The sequence below is a fragment of the Tympanuchus pallidicinctus genome, unplaced genomic scaffold (assembly GCF_026119805.1).
Source record: "Tympanuchus pallidicinctus isolate F22 unplaced genomic scaffold, pur_lepc_1.0 scaffold22, whole genome shotgun sequence".
Classification (NCBI taxonomy): domain Eukaryota; kingdom Metazoa; phylum Chordata; class Aves; order Galliformes; family Phasianidae; genus Tympanuchus; species Tympanuchus pallidicinctus.
In genome coordinates, this window is record NW_026294739.1 from 22,428,511 (window position 1) to 22,448,875 (window position 20,365).

The 20,365-nt window shown below is 44.1% G+C and overlaps 1 protein-coding gene across 15 annotated transcripts in view; it reads left to right on the top strand.

The window, feature by feature from the left end:
* Positions 1-18,486, top strand: part of GPR149 (G protein-coupled receptor 149) — a 109,196-nt gene extending 90,710 nt beyond the window's left edge. For 11 of the 15 annotated variants that reach the window (XM_052685734.1, XM_052685740.1, XM_052685733.1 and 8 more), the window contains one exon: positions 14,582-17,108. In XM_052685734.1, the coding sequence (XP_052541694.1) occupies positions 14,582-15,154 (573 nt within the window). In that variant the 3' untranslated portion in view covers positions 15,155-17,108. Of the gene's footprint in view, positions 1-14,581; positions 17,109-17,323 lie in introns of those variants that run through there. The other 4 variants (XM_052685731.1, XM_052685732.1, XM_052685730.1 and 1 more) reach the window with 4 other exon arrangements.
* The last annotated feature ends 1,879 nt before the right edge of the window (positions 18,487-20,365 follow it).

The following is a 20,365-nucleotide window of genomic DNA, read 5'->3' on the forward strand; positions in this document are numbered from 1 at the left end:
TGCAGTGCTCCCTCATTTGTCTCCTTAATCATAGGTTTTTAATTATTACCTTGCATATACCTGCATAATCTAGCAAGATTTCAGTATGACTTTTATTAATTCATCTTAATGAATAGGATTTTTCTCTCCAGATGATTCCAAAAGCTTGTATTTTTAAGAGTATTTCCAAGTATCTGGTGACATTGCAGTCATGCTTACATTTTGTGTAGGGAAAAAGGAAGAACTGAAAAAACAAACCTGAGTGGTGGAACTACAGACAAATGCAAGTTTCAGTCAAATCACGAGGACGCCTAGCAATTTTTCATCCATTTCCTTAAGAATGGAGACAATTATCAGGAAGAAGAAATTCTGAGTAATCTTTTAGCTCTGTGAGAAAAGGGTTTGAAGGTGGAGTCCTAACATGTCAGTACTTCAATTTAATGGCTTCTTAAAGATGTCAATGAACACAGCTGTAGTTCTTGCACAGGGGGCCTGATTCTGCGCCCTCGTGTTTGCTGTCTGCTTATAGAATCTGAAAGAGCTTTTCATAGCTTAAAGAGAAGTATCAGAACCCATAGTTTTTAAGGACATATCATATACAACTAATACAGAGCTCCTTGCTTTGTGACTCTTTCACCTATAGATGTATCTTGTTGAACGTACCCCCATTACCACAGAAGCTGGGGTTTGCTCTTAGTGATCAGATTGCATAGCCACTGCTTGTTCCAAGTGCTGAGTCCTCATTGGAGGAATCCTATCCTTGTCGGGCTGATGTCCCCTGTCAGCAACAGCAGGATCAGGGAGTTCCTTGGGTTGGAGGCACTTTTGTTCTGCCATGACAATCATTGCTGTTAGTGCCCATGCTGAGAGTCTCTGCTTCAACTTCTCAGTTGGGTTCAGCAGTAAAAAGATGGGAGAGAGAATTGCCCAGAATTGCCATTTGTGGAACGACAGGCTGAGACTGGATCCAGCAAAAGGACAGCTATTATGTCAGAACACAGAGAAGAACTGCCAGCTTCTGTTTTCTGTAGTCAGTATTTGTTTAAGAGCAAAAATGTCAAAACAGCTATTCCAGGCTGAATGCTGAAAAATGTTCAGTGTCTTAATTTTAAAAGATAAAGATTGTTTGTGGTTCCCTTGTCAAGTGTTCGTTAGCCTGGCAGTGAGTACGAAGTTTTCTGTTCCCTAAAAATCTGATGTTACCAACCAAAGGCCAAACATGGGCATGAGGTGCCCTCGTCTAGTAGAAATAGAGATGTGCAGCAGCTGCTTGTCCCTGTGGAGTTTACATGCTGCTCTCTTCACATACTGGGCTCTGGAAAACATCTCAGGGTTGTCTAAGGACTGTAAAGGCACAGTGGTGCCTTGTGTTACCTGCACCTGCTGTGGGTGCCTTCCATAGGCAGTGGTGTTTATGCTCCAGTTCGAAATCTTGGTCTGCATTATAAATGTACACACTGATCTGGCAGCATAGATGTTGACCCGTTCTCTCAATAAACCGGTGTGGTTTTGTGTGCATGTAAGAACATCATCTGAATGTTTTAGATGTGACGTAGTCACAGTTCTGTACTGTTGCTGTAAATTGGCTGAGGTACCTGAAGGGACAGTTTTGCCTACTCTTTGCAAGTTTCTCTTGGTGGAATCTAAAAGCTGTCAGGATCAGCTTTCAATTCATAGTGCGTGAGCAGCCAGAAAACAGATGTCCAAGGATGAAAATGGGGGATGTTAAAATATTTTTTAAATATTTTATTGCTATTATGGTTTAAGGGAACCACATATTCTGGAGGCAGTGCTGAGCTAGGGGAAACTCGTGCTTTTGTTGCCTTTTCTGCAAAACTGGAGCTTCTGATAATCTTTCCAACATGTCAATTCAGTGAACTCCACAATGGGTGCAGCCTCTCCCTGCTTATCTGGCTTGTGAGACCTGCTGCTACCTCAAACCTTCCCCACTAAGGCAGAGCAGGAGGCTGGAAACTAGAAGCCAAAGCCAGAAGCCAGAAACCAAAGCCAGGCTGCCCAGCCAGGTGTTAGGTGAGCTCTGAGGGTTCTGCTGTGCTCTGTGCCGTTCAGTAGATGTTTGGCATTACACTCCATGTGAAAGAGGTTAGATCCTGCATGAAGCCCACAGCACAGGAGCTGCAGAACACTTCAAGCTGGAAGGGACCTCTGGAAGTCAATTAATCCATCTCCTGCTCCAGACAGGGCAGACCTGAAAGCTAGAGCAGGTTGCTCAGACCCTTGGGCATAGATGAGATGTGTAAGATGTATTTTGTATTCAATAGCAGAATCCCCTCTCTTTCTGAAAAACACAACTTTATAAATTGAGCCAAAGTAGGAATTTGTTTGATATTTCAGATTCAACTGATCATCCCTTTCATGAAAAATCAAATGCTCCCTTGCAGTGTGCAGTGATGAACTGCTGTTTGTGGGCAAAAGTAAATGATGACTGAACCTGTTTTTAATCTCCGAGTTCTTCTACCCTGCTGTGTGCCATTATCCCCCTTTGGCTCTCCTTGCTGTAGTTTCCAGACAGGTTTCCTTTTCCCATTTCCCATGGCTGCCGTTTCAAATTGCTAGACCTGTGACTTTGCTCTGAACAGGTAGAAGCATCTTGTTGGGAAGCAGCTGGCAATGACTGCATGTGCCCCGGGCTCTATATGTCACTTTTGGACAGACTTCTTGAGTACTTGTGTTACAAGGAGTCCTAACTCATCCTTTTCTGACATTTTCCAAGTTACAACCCAGTGTGCAGTCGCCAGGCATTAGGGCTCCTATGGCCGAAAAGTTCAGGGCTTCTGAGTTACAGATCTCTTTCTTTCTGACATTCACACGAGCTTTCAGAGTGTCACAGTGCTGTCATTTGCTTTGCTGGTGAAAAAGGGCAGTGTATGAAATTCCTGCAAGCCTTCTAAAAAGAATTTTAATACACTTCTCAGATATACGTTGAGTGAAAGATCGCTTGGAGCCAAACATTAAATTAGGTGGAAGCCTTCCCTTTGGTTCAGTCTGCCAGGAAGTGCCCGAGTATCTAAGAAAAGTCACTTTCTCCTTATCTCACCATCATTCACCATGTTAAGGACAGAGATTTTCTCTGGCATTTATTGGTCATGTACTTCTGCTTGCTTTGCCAATTAAGCTTGCCAACTGGGGAGAAGATAGCATACCTTCCCAGGAAATGGATGATTATCCTAACAGGATGAAAGTCCCTCATCTTCAGTAGTTTCAGATTGTAAGTGCTTGATAACAGAAATAAGTATAGGTGTGCTTATTAGAGTACTTCCAGCTTTCTGTTCAATAAGCAGAACTTGTAATAACTTAGAGTAGGAGGAAGAATAGCAATTACAGATAAATTCTCTGTATAGCTGCAAGTGGTGTGGTAACTGTGTTCTTATGTGCTGAATTTCTGCATAGCAGAGGGTACAGGGAGTCAGCTTGAGAACTTAGTGCAAAAACATATAATCATAAAATCATAGAATTGTTTAAATTGGAAAGGAGCCTTAAAGTTCATCTAGTTCAACTTCCCTGCAGTGAACAAAGACTCCAGCAGCTCAGTCAGGTGCTCAGAGCCCTGAGCAGCCTGACTTTGAATGTCTTCAAGGGCAGAGTATCCACCACCTCTCTGGGCAACCTGTGCCAGTGCCTCACCACCTTTATTGTAAAAAAACTTCCTTATATCCAATCTAAATCTCTCCTTCTTCAGTTTGAAACCTTTTCCCCTTGTCCTGTCACAACACATCCTGTTAATGAGTCTGTCCCCTTTGTCTTACAGCTCCTTTAGGTACTGACAGGCTGCTCTCAGGTCTCCCCAGCGCCTTCTCCTCTCCAGGCAGCACAGCCCCAGCTCTCAGCCTGTCCTCTTAGGAGAGGTGTTCCATCCCTAGGATCGTTTTTCTGACCCTCCTCTGGATGTGCTCCAACAGCTCTGCATCTCTCCTTTGCTGAGTACTCCACGTCTGGATGCAGTAGCCCACGTGAGGTTTCACAGCACAGAGCACAAGGGCAGGATCACCTCCCTGCTGGCAATGCAGCCCAGGATACATAACCTCAGTCCCTTTGCACATACTTGTTGAAAAAGGGCAGTGATTTGTCCTGCAGGAAATCAGAATGCGTTTTTCTCACACAAAAATTCTATATCATTTCTGTGCTACTACCTGGTTTGAAAGCCTTTAAAAATAGATGAGTAAGTACCAGCAAATTTAACAGAATCTAGTGTAGTTACAGGGAAAAATACATTCCTTACAGAGTTCACTGATGTGCTTTTAGCTTACGAACACCCCTTTTTATTGGCTTTGGAGAAGTATTTGTGTTAGAAGTTGCCAAACTCCTAACACAAATACTTGGGAACACGAATGACAGGTGGCGAGGAGGGAAGAGGAGGAAGCAGCCACTCATCTCTGCTACTACGGAAAATCCATCTTTGAACTTCTTCTATAAAGGTTTTTATCTGTAGTGTATCACAGTTCTAAAGAAATGCAGCAGTTTCCTTGGCTCGTGTTGGCCTTTCTTCCAGATACATTTTTGCAGCCAGGCGCTGGTAGGTAGCTCTGCTGTAGAAGTCCTGCTCTGTGAGCATGCAGCAGGACCTCCATTTCAACAGAACAAAACCTGAGGGCAGCTGGAGGGCGGCATGAGAGCTGGGTCCCTGTTACTGAGAAGTATGTGGAAGGAGCAGCATGGCATAATACATGCAAAGTGCTTGAATAGAATAGAAGTGAATGGAATAGAATGGAACAGGTTCCTTGATTTGGGAGGGACCTATAAAGACCATAATGTCCACCTGCAATGAGGACATTTTTCTGTAATGCTGACTTAAATATTAGGTGACTTTGGATGATAGACTTGTCTTCTTGCATGTTGATACTTGAAGAGTTGAATGTCACCTATTTCCTTTTCTCACCTCTCCCCTCAAGCAATTTCCTGCTGTGTCATGTCCATTTTATTCTTTCTTTTTCTAATACTTTCCTGTAATTTTACTCAGCCCTTTCACTTAAAAGCTGTCATTTTGCCTTTGTAGCAACATGAGAAAGGTTAGTGCAAAAGGAAAGCCTCCATAAATCTTGTCTTGCTGCAGAGCTTGCACATGGCAATGACTGTGCTGACAAAATGAAGGCAGAGGTGGGAATACTGTGTGCATTGCTGTGCAGTAAAACAGTGTTTATAGGCAAAAAAAATCCTCTTGGGCTGTGTTGTCAGGGTAGGGACATAGCTGGGTTTTTCCCTTTATCACTGATGGAAGTCAAGAGGCTGAACCACACACAGTGCTCTGGAGATACGTCCCTTTTTTCTGTCCCTCAGAGCTATCTTGTATGTTTCCTCCCAGCTCTGTGTCTATAGCAGGAGCTTTTCAGAGGTGTCAGATGGTTGTAATCATTGTATGATGGTTTTCTGTGGTATTCTCTGAGTTACTGAAGAAATGTTAATCCTTAAGTTTCCTATTCCTCTCTCCCTCAGAGTAGGCATTACATACTGGCTGGATTAGCCCTGTGTACAGGCCACTGCTCAGAACTCCAGAAAGCTGTGCAGCGACAGACCTGCTGAAATCTTACTGAGCTCTGGCATGATTTCCATTGTATTTGAAGGCAGCTTGTGCTACTAGGTGTAGGCAATGGCCCAGAGAAGGAGTGCATCTCTACTGAAGAGTGAGCAGAGCAGGGAGCTCGAGGCGCTGCTCCATCACCTGGTACAGGTACAGCTGCAGAGTGGCTTGTGGTGTAGCAGGACTGAACCATTCAGCTGCGCTGTGTTCAAGCATTAATGGTGCAAGGCTGTGCGCTGGGCTAAAACTTCATCAGCTACTAGAAGTGATCACTAAAAGGTAATTAGTTTCAGCCAAGTGGGAATTGGCCAGTATTGAGGACCCCGAGGTTCAAAATAGCACAAGCAGTGAATCTTTGTGAGAGACTTCATCTTTGCAGATTTGAAGTAGTTCCCCGATTCCCACTGGGAGATAAAAGCACAAAGGTTTTCTGGTTAGGCCCAGCCCTGCAGTGGCTGCAGCCATGGAGCTCACCTGCAGCCCAGCTGGACAAGGGGTGGGTGAGAGGAGTGGGCTGCTCGTGAGGGGAGCAGGACCTGCGGACGTGAAGCCAGGCAGCGTCCCTGCGTAGCTTTGGAAGTGGGGAAGTCAGAAGCAGGTGTGGATGGGTCCTTCGGTTATTCAGACATCATGAAAATAGACAAAAAAAAGCCTGGCACATTTTATCAAAGTTTGTAAGTCGCAGAGGTGGGTATCGGGTGCTTTGGATCAGCCCCTGAGTGCAGGCATTACAGCTTTTAGTAAATACTCCATTATAACTAGCAGGATTTTGTCACAGTGTTCACAAAGCTGTGATTACAAGAGCTGCTGGTATTTCAGACGTCCAGTGCCAACAGCCACTCCAGTACTTCATGGGAAAGTAACTCTTAACGGAGCTGAATGTTTTCTAGTGCTGGCTGCAGGGAAAGGCACAGCAGCTGGCCGGCACCACTCGCTTGCCTGAGATGATTGAGGGAAGCGAGATGAGAAGTGTTGCAGCAGATGACATTTTGTTCAGTCTCTGAGCAGCAGGCACCTTGCAGAAGGCTGCCCATTTTTATTCGTGGTTTGAAAGCAGAACTTTTTGTCCTGTTATTTTCAGACCATAAAGAAGCAGTGAGAAAGGTATTAATCACTTTGATTTAGATTTTTGGACAGTAGACTGCCAGAAAATACATGTGATGTCTTTGATTTTCTGTTGAAGCTGCGTGCTGCTTTGAAGATGGTACTGTCATGGAACATGCTGTAGCTGGTTGTCCTCTCACCTTCAGTTCTGGCAGTAAAGTTTGGCTCCATCGCTGATTTCTCTGGAAGGAAAATGGCATGAAAGGAGAATGTGGCAGTGTTTCTTATTTGATACCTATATAGGCCAGCTGTGATTGAGAGGGAGGCCAAAAATTGTCATTTCTAAATCTCTCTCAGCTGCATTGTTGAAGGTTACCTTTAACATCTCATAAAATAGCAGTGTATCCCCCTTTCCTGTCCATAAATGTTCCATGTATGTTTTTGCCTCTAGTTAGGAGCCTTCAGGCAGTGGAAATCTGCCAGGCTTGCAATCTTTATAGGCTGAATTTTTTCTTCCTTTTGTGGTTTGCCTCAAGCAAACTCTTTCAAAAGACTTCATGTATAGCATGTATTTATGTTCTCTGCAAAGAGAATGGGGAAGTGTGCGCATCATTTCACTTAGGAGGAGTCAGTGCTGTATCTCTTTGTGTCTGGAGTTTGAAGTTTTTTTAGCAGTGATAAATGTGCAGGGTCTGTCTTGCTCCAGGTAGGCTGTAAACATTCCAGTAAACGATGAATGGACTTGAAGATTATATTTGCCTCCCGCCAGCCATACAGCTGCATCTGTGCTAATTTATGGCGACGTTCTCATCCTGTATCTTCAAGTAGTGGAAGTTGGAATCAGTGTAGCATTTCTCCATCTTCTAACTGCTGCAGGAAGCTGCCACTGGCTGATAGCAGTGCTCTCTTCTCAAGGGATCCTTGTATCTTGAGTCTAATGCCACCTAATGGAGTAGGAGTAATAAAAGCTGTTCCAGTAAAGCCAGTACATTCTAGGCTAGCAAGTTCTCCATATGTTAAGGGCTTGTGCTTTTCTTCACCACGTTTGTTGATCACTGTATTTTCCTAGAAAGCGTAAACACATTCAGGTTAACTTTACAGTGCCTGTTGCTCAGCAGAAGGGCTCTTAGAGTGGTGCTTGCAAACAACCTCAGAACTTTTTCTAAGAGTGGCAGTACATAAATGAAATAAACTTCACCACGTGTGGAGAAAAGGGCAAGGCTTGGTTTTGCAGCTGCTACAGAAATGGGAATTAACGTGAGTGTATCATCTCCCATACAGCACTGAAGGACTGCCTTGGGCTCATTTGCTTCAGGCACAGACAGGTGAGTACAGAAGTTCTGACCTCAGTGCTGGTATTCTTTTTTCTTCTTACCTTGGGTGCCTCTGTTGTGTTTGGGTCCAAGGCCTGTCCAGATGGGGCGGACCAGTAACAAATCCAGGCTTTCAGGTCATCTGAGGTGACCTTGTCTATTCTTGTCATACTCTGAGTTGAGTCTAAATTTATTGCAGACAGCCTCTCAAAGGGCAAGTCATCGTAGTAATTAATTTTGGAAAGAGGAAGACTAAGGCTCTGTTTTGAAATTAACAGAAAACACATTGTCTCTGAAAGGAAATGATGGAATCTTTACTGGAAATGTTCTGAAATCAAACTTTTTTAGCTGGAGTCCATATTCCATCAAAGTCATTAGGAATACAAATTCATTAGAGCTTTATTCATAGTACTGACATTTTTGTCTGGGAGGCAGCGTGGTCCCATGGCAGTGGTGTTGGACCAGGACACAGCAAAACGTGCCTCCTGCTCATGGCCCTGCACTGTGCTGCTCAGCAGCACTGGGGGACGATTCCTGCTCTGTGAGCTCACTTCAAAGCTCTCCTGCCTTTCCCAGAGGCAGATGTGCACTGACATAAGCTCTGCCTCCCTCTAATACTGATGATACACCTGTCTTAGTGTTCTAGTGCCTGTGACTCATGGAATAATTAGCAAATCTACCAACTAACTTATGCTGGAGTCAACTGAAGCAGCTGAGAGGCTGCAGGAGTTCATCAGCTGCCTTGTGCTCCAATGGCTGCCTTACGAAGCTGCAGCTCTCCCTCCAGCCCTGTGTTATGCTTGGCAGTTTCCTGAGCACATCTCAGGTGCTCTGAGGCACCTCACGTAGCGCTAGGCAGCCAGGCCTGGGCAGCTACAGCAAATGTTGGGTGTCTGCTTTGAGGATGCATCCTTTTCACATAGTCAGAGAGGAGAGCTCTTACCTTAGGTGCACTGGAGTATCTTCCAGGTGTGCTGCTTCCCTTGGATCGTGTTGCAATTTCAGGCTGTTAACACGCTTCCTTTCTTTCCCCTGTTAACCTTTCTTCTCCACTGGCCTTGACAGTAATGCAGTGGCAACGTATTGTCATTAAAATCAAACTGGGCTGTGGATGACTGGAGCCACCACTCAGGTCATGTAAGTTGCTGAACAGTTTATTTATTTTTGATTTCAATTGCTAGCAAGGGCTTCCTAGCTAAGAACTTGCTTCTGGAACAGAGCCACCTTTGGTCACAGGAAAGGAAACACTGATTGATAACCATCTGGAGAATGGAGCCGAGAGGCTTTCCTTTGCCTGCTCTGGCAGGGATTTGCTTCATGGAACAAATATTAACAAGAAATCCTGGGAAGTGTACGCTTAATCCAGGCAGTGAAAAACTGGGACCACTGAGTTTAAGCTCTGTATAGGAAAAGGAATCCAGCCACATTTAATAGAATATCAAAATACATGTAGAAGTGTTTGGTACCTGGAATATTAGTGTTACCCTTAAGGAATTTTCTTGGCTTCTTCCAGCAGAAGTTATTGATCACTTGTAAACTACAGTTTTAAACAAATTATTTTGAGAGTCAGATGTAAATAGCATCAGAAGCAGTATTCAAAGTTGATGACAGTCATACTGTAACATTTCTGTAAGTGCCCAGCTCTGCCAATTGCTGTGAGTCCTGCAGACACTAAGGGGGCAGAGGGGGTCCCATACACTCTCAGGAGGTGCTCACCAGCATGTAGAATGAGGCTCTGCTCTCACAAGTAATAAAAGAAAAAAATTTCCTGAAGTGTACTTTGAGCTTAATACTCCTTTATTAATTTTTTCACATAAGTATAACCACTTTTTTTTGAAAGCCAGATAGAAAAGGGCATTTTATTTTCTTTTCTACTGGTTTGTGAGGAGAAATAAACACAGTGATTGCAGGAAAGTTACCTTCCCCTTTCCTCCCTTCCCAAAAAAGTCACAGGTCAAAAACTTCCTTTCTCTTCAGGGCAGACTGTGGATTTCCTGCCCTCTGTAGGTGGCCCAGCAGGGCCCATGAAAGCTGTAAGCCAGGTGACTCCTGTGGGCCCTTTCTCACTGCCCTGCTCGGACCAGCGGCTGTAAGATGTGGTTCTGTCCCTGCGCAGGCTGAAACCTCCCCTGTGTCGGGGTGCTCACCTGGACCTGCTGGAATCAGCCAGGATGGGAGAGGAGAGCCCAGCCTGAAACTGCAGTGATGCTGCTGAAGGTTTGCCTTGTAGCAACCACTGTTTTCTCTCTTCTGTGAAATCTGGGAGGTGGATGACTTAATTTAATAACGAAAGCATTTGCTTTATCAATTATGTAGAGATTTCTCTGTTCAGAACGCACCGGCACTCCTTAAGGAACAAGTACATTTGTGATTTACCTCATTGTAATTTTTGGTCTTGGCTTGTTGAAAAATGCATGTGCTGGTACACGTAGTCCTCCAGAGAGAGCTCTGTCCCAGATTCCAGCAGACAGAACAGCCCGCGGCCACCTCCAGCAGGAGCAGCACAGGAGTGTGCCCTGCAACCAGGCACAGCGGGAGTGAGCCCTGCACACAGAGCAGCACCAGGCAGGGCAGCTCCTGTTGGCAGGGAGCTCGGGGTGAGCATCACAGCCTCGGAGATCCTGCAGCACTCCTGAGTGCTGAAATGCATGGGAAATAGAGTAAACAAGCTCACAGATTACCACCTTGATGTTTCTGTGATGCAAACCTGCAGAAAACAATCCTCCAGAGGGAGAGTTTGGGCTTAGTGCTAGTTTGTAACTTCCATGAGACTGGGCAAATCTTAGGAGATTCAATTAAAGCCAGCTTCAGCGTAGAGATGGCAGTTCTGGCTTACAGAGTGTTTTGATTGGGGAATACCATGATTTTTTGAATTGAAACATTTGAGCATTTCTGACCAGGAACCCTTCAGAACTACCAGAAATGAAGACATGAATTGTAAAAAGATGTGTATTTCTGTACATATGTGTATGGACAATAAATAAACACTTCTATGTATGTATGCCTGTGTGCATGTAAAGAATAAGTATTTTTAAGTAGATCTAAGAACCAGAACAGGCTTAATTTTTGCATACTTTTAATTGTAGAACTAGTTAAAGGTGTCTGTAATTGGCTGCTGTTTCTACTGGAATTTTCCTAGTTGAAAATACTCAGTTTCTGGGCTTCCTGGTTGGTGACCAGGCACATAAGACAGGGTGTGTCTGCTTCACTGCAAAAAGTAAATATCAATTTCTCAACAGAAGACAGACAGAGAGAGAGCCAATAATCCTGCCAGCATTGGAAAACTCTTATTCTCCAGAACAGGAGTAGTCAGTGCAGCAAGTGAGGGTTGTTCGTTGTCCTCCAGGTCCCTCCGACAGATCTTCCATCTTGACATACACTCTGACAAATCTGTAGTGTTTTATATAGCAGAATGTAACCTTGCAGCAAAGTAATAGTTCTTATTTAACCTATTTTTTCATATTCTTTTGATGTCTTTCTGCATAATGTAAGTGCTTTTTTAGACAGTCCTTCAGACTCTGAGCTTGATTAACTGCCAGAAATGCAGACACGCTTAACTGACCCTGCAAGGACTTCCAGTGTTGATTGCTGAAGCGAGGTGGGCTGGAAGCAGAGCTGCAGGGCTTGTACCCAGCAGTCTCTCAGTGTCCAGGGAAACACCATTTAAATGCATGTTACCAAATTATTCTATCTGTGCTCAGTGTGTTGCACTATCAGAGAAACTGAACTTGCATCTCTGTGAACACTGCTCAGAACACTTAGCAGGCGTTGCCCACTTGATCTTATCCAGATCTGAATTTGCTGCTCTGTCCTCTGGTGGCGTTAGTAAAGCATCTGAGGTGGAAGATGAGTGGACGAGAGCTTCCTGGAGAGAAAACAGAGAAGAAAATAGTTTCACTTACATATTTCCTGGAGGAGTGATCCTGGTTACTACAGAAAATACAAGTGACAGCACTGTGCTTTTAAGAAGTGCCCCATTCCTTCCTTTAAAACAAGGGCTGCTGGTGCCTGCCCTTAACAGAGCTGTTCTCCAGGAGCCCCAGTACCCACCAGTGACTGGGAGCTAGCAGTGAGATGCTGGAGCTGACAATCGTGTGGGTTCTTTGCTGCGTCAGTGCACAGCACAACTGTTGTCTCCATAACTGCGTATAAGAACACTTGAGCACCGTTTCTGTCTGACAGATATGTTGAGGAGACTAATACAACTTTGATTTCCTTCCAGCAGGGCAAGCCAGCTGCTAGCATTTTGTCAGCCAGATTTCTTTGTCGAAGGACCGTGTTAAGGCACAGTCTGGCAAGATTTTTGCACGCAATGAAACCTATTTTCCTTCTCATGCTCTTTAGTGAAGGTCAGGTAATGTGTCACTTGATTGAGCTGTGTGGTTGTAAGGTCTGCCTTGTTCTGTGAAAGTCTCATCAGAGCATTGCTTTTAATAATGAGCAAGTAATTGCTTTTCCCAGCTCCCCAAGAAGAATTTCACCTTTCCAGTACCTGAAATGTCTCTACTCACTTTCTCAGTATTACTGGAAAGGAAACATAAGCGGGACTGCTCCAAGTGGAAGAGCTCTGTTCAGCGCCTAGGCAGTGCTCACACTCCTCCCTGCTGCCAGTATTAGACCTGTTTTTCCTATTCCTCCTCTTCCTTCTTCGTATTCACACTGTTTGCACAGGGTAGGTCAGTAAACCAAGAGGACAACACTGGAGCTTGTGCTTCCAAGGGTGTGCTCAGTGTTTCCCTGTAAACAAGGGAAGACTGCTCCTATTTGAAGGGTTTCTGTGGGCTATCTTCTGTTTGCAGGTAGATCTGTCCCAGCATCCACAGACGAAAAGACATCCCTGCTCTCCTAGGCAGCTGTCTCTGTCTCATCTCAGCCCTCCCTTGCACTGTACAGGAAGAAATATGAGTGCTGTCCAAACTCTTCAGTGTTTCAGACTTCCACATCCTGATAAATCAACCATTTGTCTTCCTCTGGTTGCTCCACTCATGTCATGCTTTGCTATTTTTTCACTTTATCCCATGATTGCTGTACTGTTTTTTTGTATTCCCAAATCTTCCAGAAAGGTCTGTGCTGCTGAGGAGGGACCCTGTGTGTGTCTGCATAGAGAGGAAGGACAGGAGGAGGAAGTTTGGCCTGTGATCTTGCTCCTCCAGGCAGCGTGGAAGCACTGCAGCTGGAGAGGGAACTGCAGCACCGAAGGAGTACACTTGCACTCCACATAGCAGTGATCTGGGGATACCTGAGGTAGATTTAACAAAAGGAGCCCTGAAACCATCATAGCAAGAACAGTGCAGGAGTGTGATCAGGGTGAATCACCTTGTGGCTGGCAGCTTTTCAGTGCCTTGGGTGGGAAATTTCTGCCACTTCTCCCAGTTTCAGCAGTCTCTGTTGTATGTTTCTGTCTGACCAGTGCAGCCCTTCCATGTGATCTCCCCTGTCCCAGGCCAGTGCTTCCACTGCCTGCCAAGGAATGTGCCTTTGGCAAAGCTGAGGTTTGTTTTAATTGTATTTCTTTAGTGGATAAGAAGTTGGTTTTGGATGCAAATCCTTGCACCTCTCAGTAAGCAGTCAAAGCCCAGTTGTAGCAGAGTAGGTGAGGATGAGCCTGTTTGTTCTGCAACATGAATCACTGAATGGCTGACCTCCACAGTTAGAAATGCCAGTCTGTAAGGTGAGGAAGAGAGCAGGATCTGTCCTGCAGCACTGTAAACAGGAGCACATAACAGCTGGCCTCTGAGTGAGCAACCACAGTCCACACAGGAGCAGGCTGCTTCTGTTCTCCATGTAGGCACACGTGGTGATTTCTTTGTGTAATGACTTCATTTATTTACAGCCTCTTGAAACTTCTTTCATTGAAACTGCTGGAAATTCTGTGTTTGAGGGTGACCTTTAGGACTACAGAGCTGTAACTAAATTTTATCTCTATACTTTCAAGCGTATGAAAATTTCTCTGCTGATAATTCAGCTTTGTACTAGAGAGAAATCCATATTGGTGTCTAGGACTTGTGTGAAACGTGGGAGGGAGTGAGACCTGGATGGACCCTCTGACCACCACCGTGGTGAAAACTCCTACTGTAGATTTCCTATTGATACTATACTTATTTCCATCATAAAAATGATAAGTCTATACATGAAAAAATTGTTGAATGGTATCTGTAAAGCTGTTTCAGGGATTTTAGCTCAGTTGCTAGGTGGCACCCAATTTAGTTAAGTGCCCAAGGGAGACAGGTGCTGTCAGCATGGGGTCCAGTTCTTGTAAAGTTCTCTGCTGCCATTTCTCTCCTTTGCTGACTGAATGGAGCCTCAGGAGATCAGCATGTCAGTTGGAAGTAAGCAGAAATTAAGTGAAGACACTTGAAGAGGTCGCTGCTGGTACTGGCTAGAGAGGTGCCTGCTAATGCTGGCTGTCTCCTTGTGGACTGGCTGCAATGAAGTGTTAACGCTGGAGTGTTACCATAAGGAGTCCATGAGCTGTAAATGATCACAGTCACTTCAGACTTCACTCCTTATACTGAAGCGCATGATGATGAACACTTTTTATATTCTTCAGTAAACTGTACAGTTAACTTAAACACCGGCTTCCTAAAACAGCACAGGGAAAAGCCTACCACAGTAAAACAGGTGAACAAACTGAGCGTGACTGGTTATTTGTAATAGATGCTAGCTTCTGAAGTTAGCACTAAATAATGGTCCTTCTTTGTCTTTTCAGCGATCAGGTGGGGCCTTAGCTATTCCTCTGTGTGCATTTCAAGGAACTGTGTCACTTCAGGCACCCACAGGAAAAACTCTCTCCTTGTCTACCTACGAGGTAAGCACCGAAGGACAAAAGATAACACCCACCTCAAAGAAAATCGAAGTGTACCGATCTAAAAGCGTTGGTCACGACCCCAACCCAGAGGAGTGTCCTAATTCATTTGCTGACACCAGTGTTAAAATTCATTTAGAGGTTCTGGAAATTTGTGACAATGAAGAGGCTCTGGATACTGTTTCCATCATCAGTAATATCAGCCAGTCCTCCACACAGGTAAGATCTCCATCCCTACGCTATTCACGGAAGGAAAACAGATTTGTCTCATGTGATTTAGGGGAAACTGCTTCCTACTCACTCTTCATACCATCAAACAATCCTGACAGCGATATTAACATAACAATTCCAGACACGGTGGAAGCTCACCGGCAGAACAGTAAAAAGCAGCACATGGAGAGAGGTGGTTATCAGGAAGAAATACAGATGTTGAATAAAGCGTACAGAAAACGGGAAGAAGATGGCAACAGCAATTAAAAGACATTTAATCTAAACATTTAAACTGATTCAGGAGACACTGCTCCTCTTGACTCAAGTTACCCTAACAAATACAGTGCCAACTGGTTTTTTGGGTTTGTTTTTTCCTAGCATATAAATTATTTTTATTTGGGTGCACTGTTAAATAGTTAACATTTACAAATGGGAAAACAAATGCTTCAGTGCTTTGCAGCTTTGCCTAATGAAGTTCAACTTATTTACGTATCTCTTTATTTGAGGAAGACTTGCATCTGAAAAGAATCCTAAATAAAGTCTTAAAAGACAACCCTGCATGCTTGTTGGCATTGGGTGGTCTTTGGGAAGCCAGAAAATGAGAGAACAGCTCTGCATCCATGAAGATGTAACAGGTTTCAGTGATTGTTGCAGTTCTCCTGCTGGTGTGCCAGACTTGAAACATTTACTGAAAATATGTAGCACAAGCCTAAGACTAAGCCATGCATTTGGTTAGGGATTGTATGTGGCCTACAGGTTTAATTTTGTACTGCTCCATACGTGATCGATACGTAATGTCTCTGTAAGTGGCCATTGTATAGACCTTTGAATGTGGGGGGCTGAAATTTTAGCATGCACATCTTACAAGACCAATGCTGTGAAAATGTGTTCCCATGGCTTGGCATTTCTTTCTTCGAGTGTGTCAGATGTTGGATGATTTTATGCTGGTTACTCTAAAGTGTGCCTCCTTTCTGCCTCCTTGATCTTTTAGGAAAGGGGACAGGGCTGTTCAAGAAGGCCGAACTTAGAGACCCAGCTTACCTGTTGACCTCAGCTTGAGGCTGATTGCCCACATTAGCTTTCTGCCCTGGAGCACCTTCTGGAGGAGCCTATCCTTATGCTGCCTTACAGGAAACCTAGAGCCCAATCCCAAGCCCTAGAGCCCAATCAAACTAAAGCTTGTGAATAGACTGTTTCTTGTCACATTCAATGCTAAAACAGTGAATGAAGTCCTTAAGTCTAATGCTTTTTGATGAGAGCTCGTTTTCTGAGATTTTGTCGTTCATTTTAGCTAGACAGAAATAGACTTCAGCAGGGCTTTCAGAGGTTTGACTGAAAATTACACCACTTCTTTAATTAATAGATTCAATTTTCAGTGAGTGACAACATAATAATTTAGGTGTTTGCAGTCACCCTGTTGTCCATTCAGTGCGAACATAGAAAAGTAAGAACAGCCCTATTTAGCATTCATTTATGGACTGTGAACAGGTAGAGCAAAAGGGCCAGCAAGCTCAGCTTGTGTTCAGTACAGAGGTGTGGAAAGAACAGGCGATTTGCTTCTCACTTCACCACCACAAAACAGGCCTGCTGCCATATCACTGTGTGACAGTGATGTAGAGCTGAGGAGAATCAGGGTCACAGACTGCAGGCGGTTGTGATGGGGATGGGTCGCTGTGTGCCAGGTGTGCTTTTCATGTGCTGCTCTTCCAAGGTGAAAACAGAGGTTCTCATAGGATTGTCTCAAGGCTCTTATTACCCCTCGATGCTGTGTTACACTTCAGATTTAACAAGAAACTAGAGTAGATGGAGCAATCAGTGGTAAGTCTATTGAATAGTTGATATCCATGTGCATGCAGCACAGAGACACATTCTGCTGTCTCTGGATGTATTGCTTTGTTTTGTGTTTGTAGGATGAGCTCAGAAAGTTGCTTTATAGCAACAGATGTGCTCAATCCAGAAGAAGGTTGTGAGGGAGGATGCAGTGCATCACTGCCTCAGTTTGGTCACTTTCTCTGATGGGTGCATTTAGGTTGTGTCCAGGTTTGGAGGCATTAAAAATCTGCATAGCCGTGACCCTCAGCTTGACCTAATTCTGGAATGTATTCTTGCTGGTGTGATAAATACATTTTCTTTAATGAGTCTGTAAATTTGATCATGTATGAATGTCTGAATGTCTGTATTTTATTTTAGTGACTCACATCATTAAACATTTTAAAGTGTCTGGAAGCCCAAGTTGTAATTACTCAGTAGATAACAGCTAAGAGAAAACTCCTGGTTCCTGTATTTGGTAATTTTCAAAGTGTCTTCATTTATCACTTTATGAAATGTATTTAGATTTACATTTTTAAGTGCTTATTTTGTAATAGCTTTTAAGAAAAAAAAAAAAAAAAGGCTTCCTCCTCTGTTTATCCTGCCTCACCTTTTAATGTATTTCAGTGACAGCTTGACATTTGAGGGCAAAGTGTTTGTCAAGGACTGTTTGAAGGTGACTTGAAAGAGACCTCATCTCTGCTCAGACACCATAGCAACTGACTGAGAAAGTCCCTTGGAAAGTGTGACCTGCATCAGCCCCTGCCCTCCCCCTGCTCTTAGGAGTTGGGCTGTTGAGTAATTCGAAGGGTAGAAAACAAGAAGCTTCAGAAGAATTTTTGAAATAATCTTAGGTAAGCAGTGTATCCAGTGCGTTGGAGTTTCCCTTTGTTGTCACAACATGCACTGAGAAGAAAGTTAAGCCAATAGAGTTACAAGAAAAGCAAATATGTGCTAAGCAGAACCAGGCTTCAAATCCCAAATGCCTCAGTTGAAGGGCTAATTGAAGTAGAAGGTATGGCCCAGTACTGAAAGGTACATTTCTTATTCTGGTCATGATGCAACTGACAACATCATGCTATTTCATAAAAAGTAATAATTAAATTTTACTTACACACTATTTTACCTTTATAGATTTGAGGTTGATACATATATTCTGGAACATGATTCCTCTTCCTGGTATGTATCACTATAATGATTTCCAAGGTGAAGCTCTGACTGCTGTGTTTCTCTCATGAATTTTGCAGATTCAGATCTTTCAGAGCAGAATAAATTCTGCTTTTCTAGTCCCAAGTAGCAGCTGCATTACCCATGCACTCCTGTAGGCTGAACGCTTTTGTTTGTTTTATAAACAAGGTGATGTGAAAGACCTTCAGTCCTTCCAGACAGATCTTCTCATAGAGGCGGCCCTCCTGCGTGCTGCAGTGCTGCTGTGCAGCAGCAGGGTTCCTCCGTGGGGTCAGAGCTGTAGCATGGCGCCGCTGCGGCGGTGGCTCAGGGTTCACCTGACAAGTTCTGTGCTCTGGTCAGGAATTGGACCTTAGGGAATCATTAGGAATTTCACTTGGGTGAATCTCAGTTTGGATTTCTGAAAAGAGAGCGCTGTGTTCTGACCTCTCTGAGAACAATGCTGCTGCATAAAGAAATCATGTGTTTCGCATCGTGATAGTGTGCTGCTGAAATGGATGAAAAATGAATGTGGGCAATGGATAAAGGGATTTGAAAAGGCCCAGTAATTGGCAAAATACTGGGAGCATTTTAAGAAATGCATCTTGGCATGTGTATTAGAAAGTGAGCTTTAAATAAATAGATACGTTATCCTTCCAACATCTGAATCCACACATCTAAAGCAGATATTTGGATTTGTGATGTTTCCTTTAGAATTTGGTTTTTTTTTTCCTCAGTGTTAAGACATGACTGAAATGCAGTAGTTACACGCATAGGAAAGGCAGTTTTCCCTGGCATTGAAATCCGATTTGTGCACATCCCATTCATGTTACACTTCAGCAGAGTAAATCTGTTAATGTCCCATAAGTTATGCTCCTGCAAAGTGATGAGGAACTCAGTTAAATATGATTCTTGCTTTTTAATTTGATTATAGTATCAGTTAAATGTAATGGCCTTATGCATTATGTATGTTGTGTTTGAGATAGCCTGCAGTTCCGTTCCATTACTGGGGTGCCCAGATCTCCTGGCACCGTTACCTGTTTTCACCAAAGTAGATCCTTGTATTCTCATTCTCATCCCACGCTGCTGTTGAAGGGCAGTGAAGGGTGAATACCTCTTCCCAAGAGTTAAGGGAGAAGCAAGTGAAAGCTGCTGTGCTGCTGTGTCCTCGTACCAGATTTGGCTTCTGGAGCCTTCCTGTGGCTCTGTTCCATTTCTCCACGACAGTTTATTCATCAGTCCACATCTTACATTATGGGTAGAATAAAACTGCATAGAAGTTATTTGTTCGTTTAGGCTGATGTAAAGGTGGTCAGTCACTCCCAAGATACAGGAGCGCTGCTGCCTACTGCTTGTGCCCCCAGTGCCCATGCACACCTTGCCTCACCGTGTGCCTGTGAACAGGGTGAGCAGCTGAGTAGCTGACAGCTTGTTTTGCTTTCCTCTTGTGACCAGAGATGCAGTTTTTCCTGGTAAAGTTTTTTTTTTTTTTTCCTGAGGGTTTTTCCATCAGAGTTCTCTAATTCCCAAATTAAAAGTGACCTGAGAATTTTTTCAAACTATTTTGGTAGCACAAACAATTTTTCTTTAATGATTTTAAAGAGAGATGACATAGGAGAACTCTTTGGAAGGATGTGTGATGTTCTTCCATGTTTGGTTCGCATGGGCACGTTGCTCACATTTCATGAAGGGATCTTGTAACATTTCTTGGATTTGCAGTGATTTATTGGGTTTTCCTTGGCTCTCTTTGCTCCCCAGCAGTTCTGCAGAAAGCTGTGACATTGCTATCAGCTGTGCAGTGAGAAGGCGAGGAGGCATGGAGCACCTTCAGGTCTGCATTACAGCACAGGTGTGGCACAAGAGGAGGGAAAGTAAGGACAAATATTTCCTGCTGGATTTCTCTTTCCCGTGTGCCTTCCTTTCATTTACCTTTCAGATGGATTTCCTCATACCCTCCCATGCCTGTGTGCTCTGTACTCAGCCCGTTTCTTCTGGGTAACCTCACCCAAAATTCTGTTGCTCTCTGTGCTGACGACTCAGATATCTTGCTCTCTTCCTCGCCTGTTAGTTAATTTGAATTCTTGTCTGAGCTTCTCTGCCATTTCCTTCTACCTGAAACAACAGCACTGCAGCAAACCCACACATTCCTTACACGGATGCTCTGGGAGCTGCTGTGGGGCAGGCTGGAGGCTGGGAGGGACAGAATAAGCAGGAGGTGGGACTGGGGAAGCATTCGTAGTGCCACAGTGGTGTTTTGAGGCACCAAAAGGAATGCTAATTATTGTTAAAGGAGTAATAATTCTGTGAATAGTTTGACGTAGGTTAAAGTGTTTAATTTAGCACCCCAGAGAGCACGCCTTGCAGTGTGAATCGTAGAATCATGCAGTGGCTTGGCTGGAGGGGAATTCAAGGACCATAAAGCTCCAGCCCCCCGCCGCCGCAGGCAGGCTGCCCACCTCTGTATCTAACACCAGCCCAGGCTGCCCGGGGCCGCATCCAACT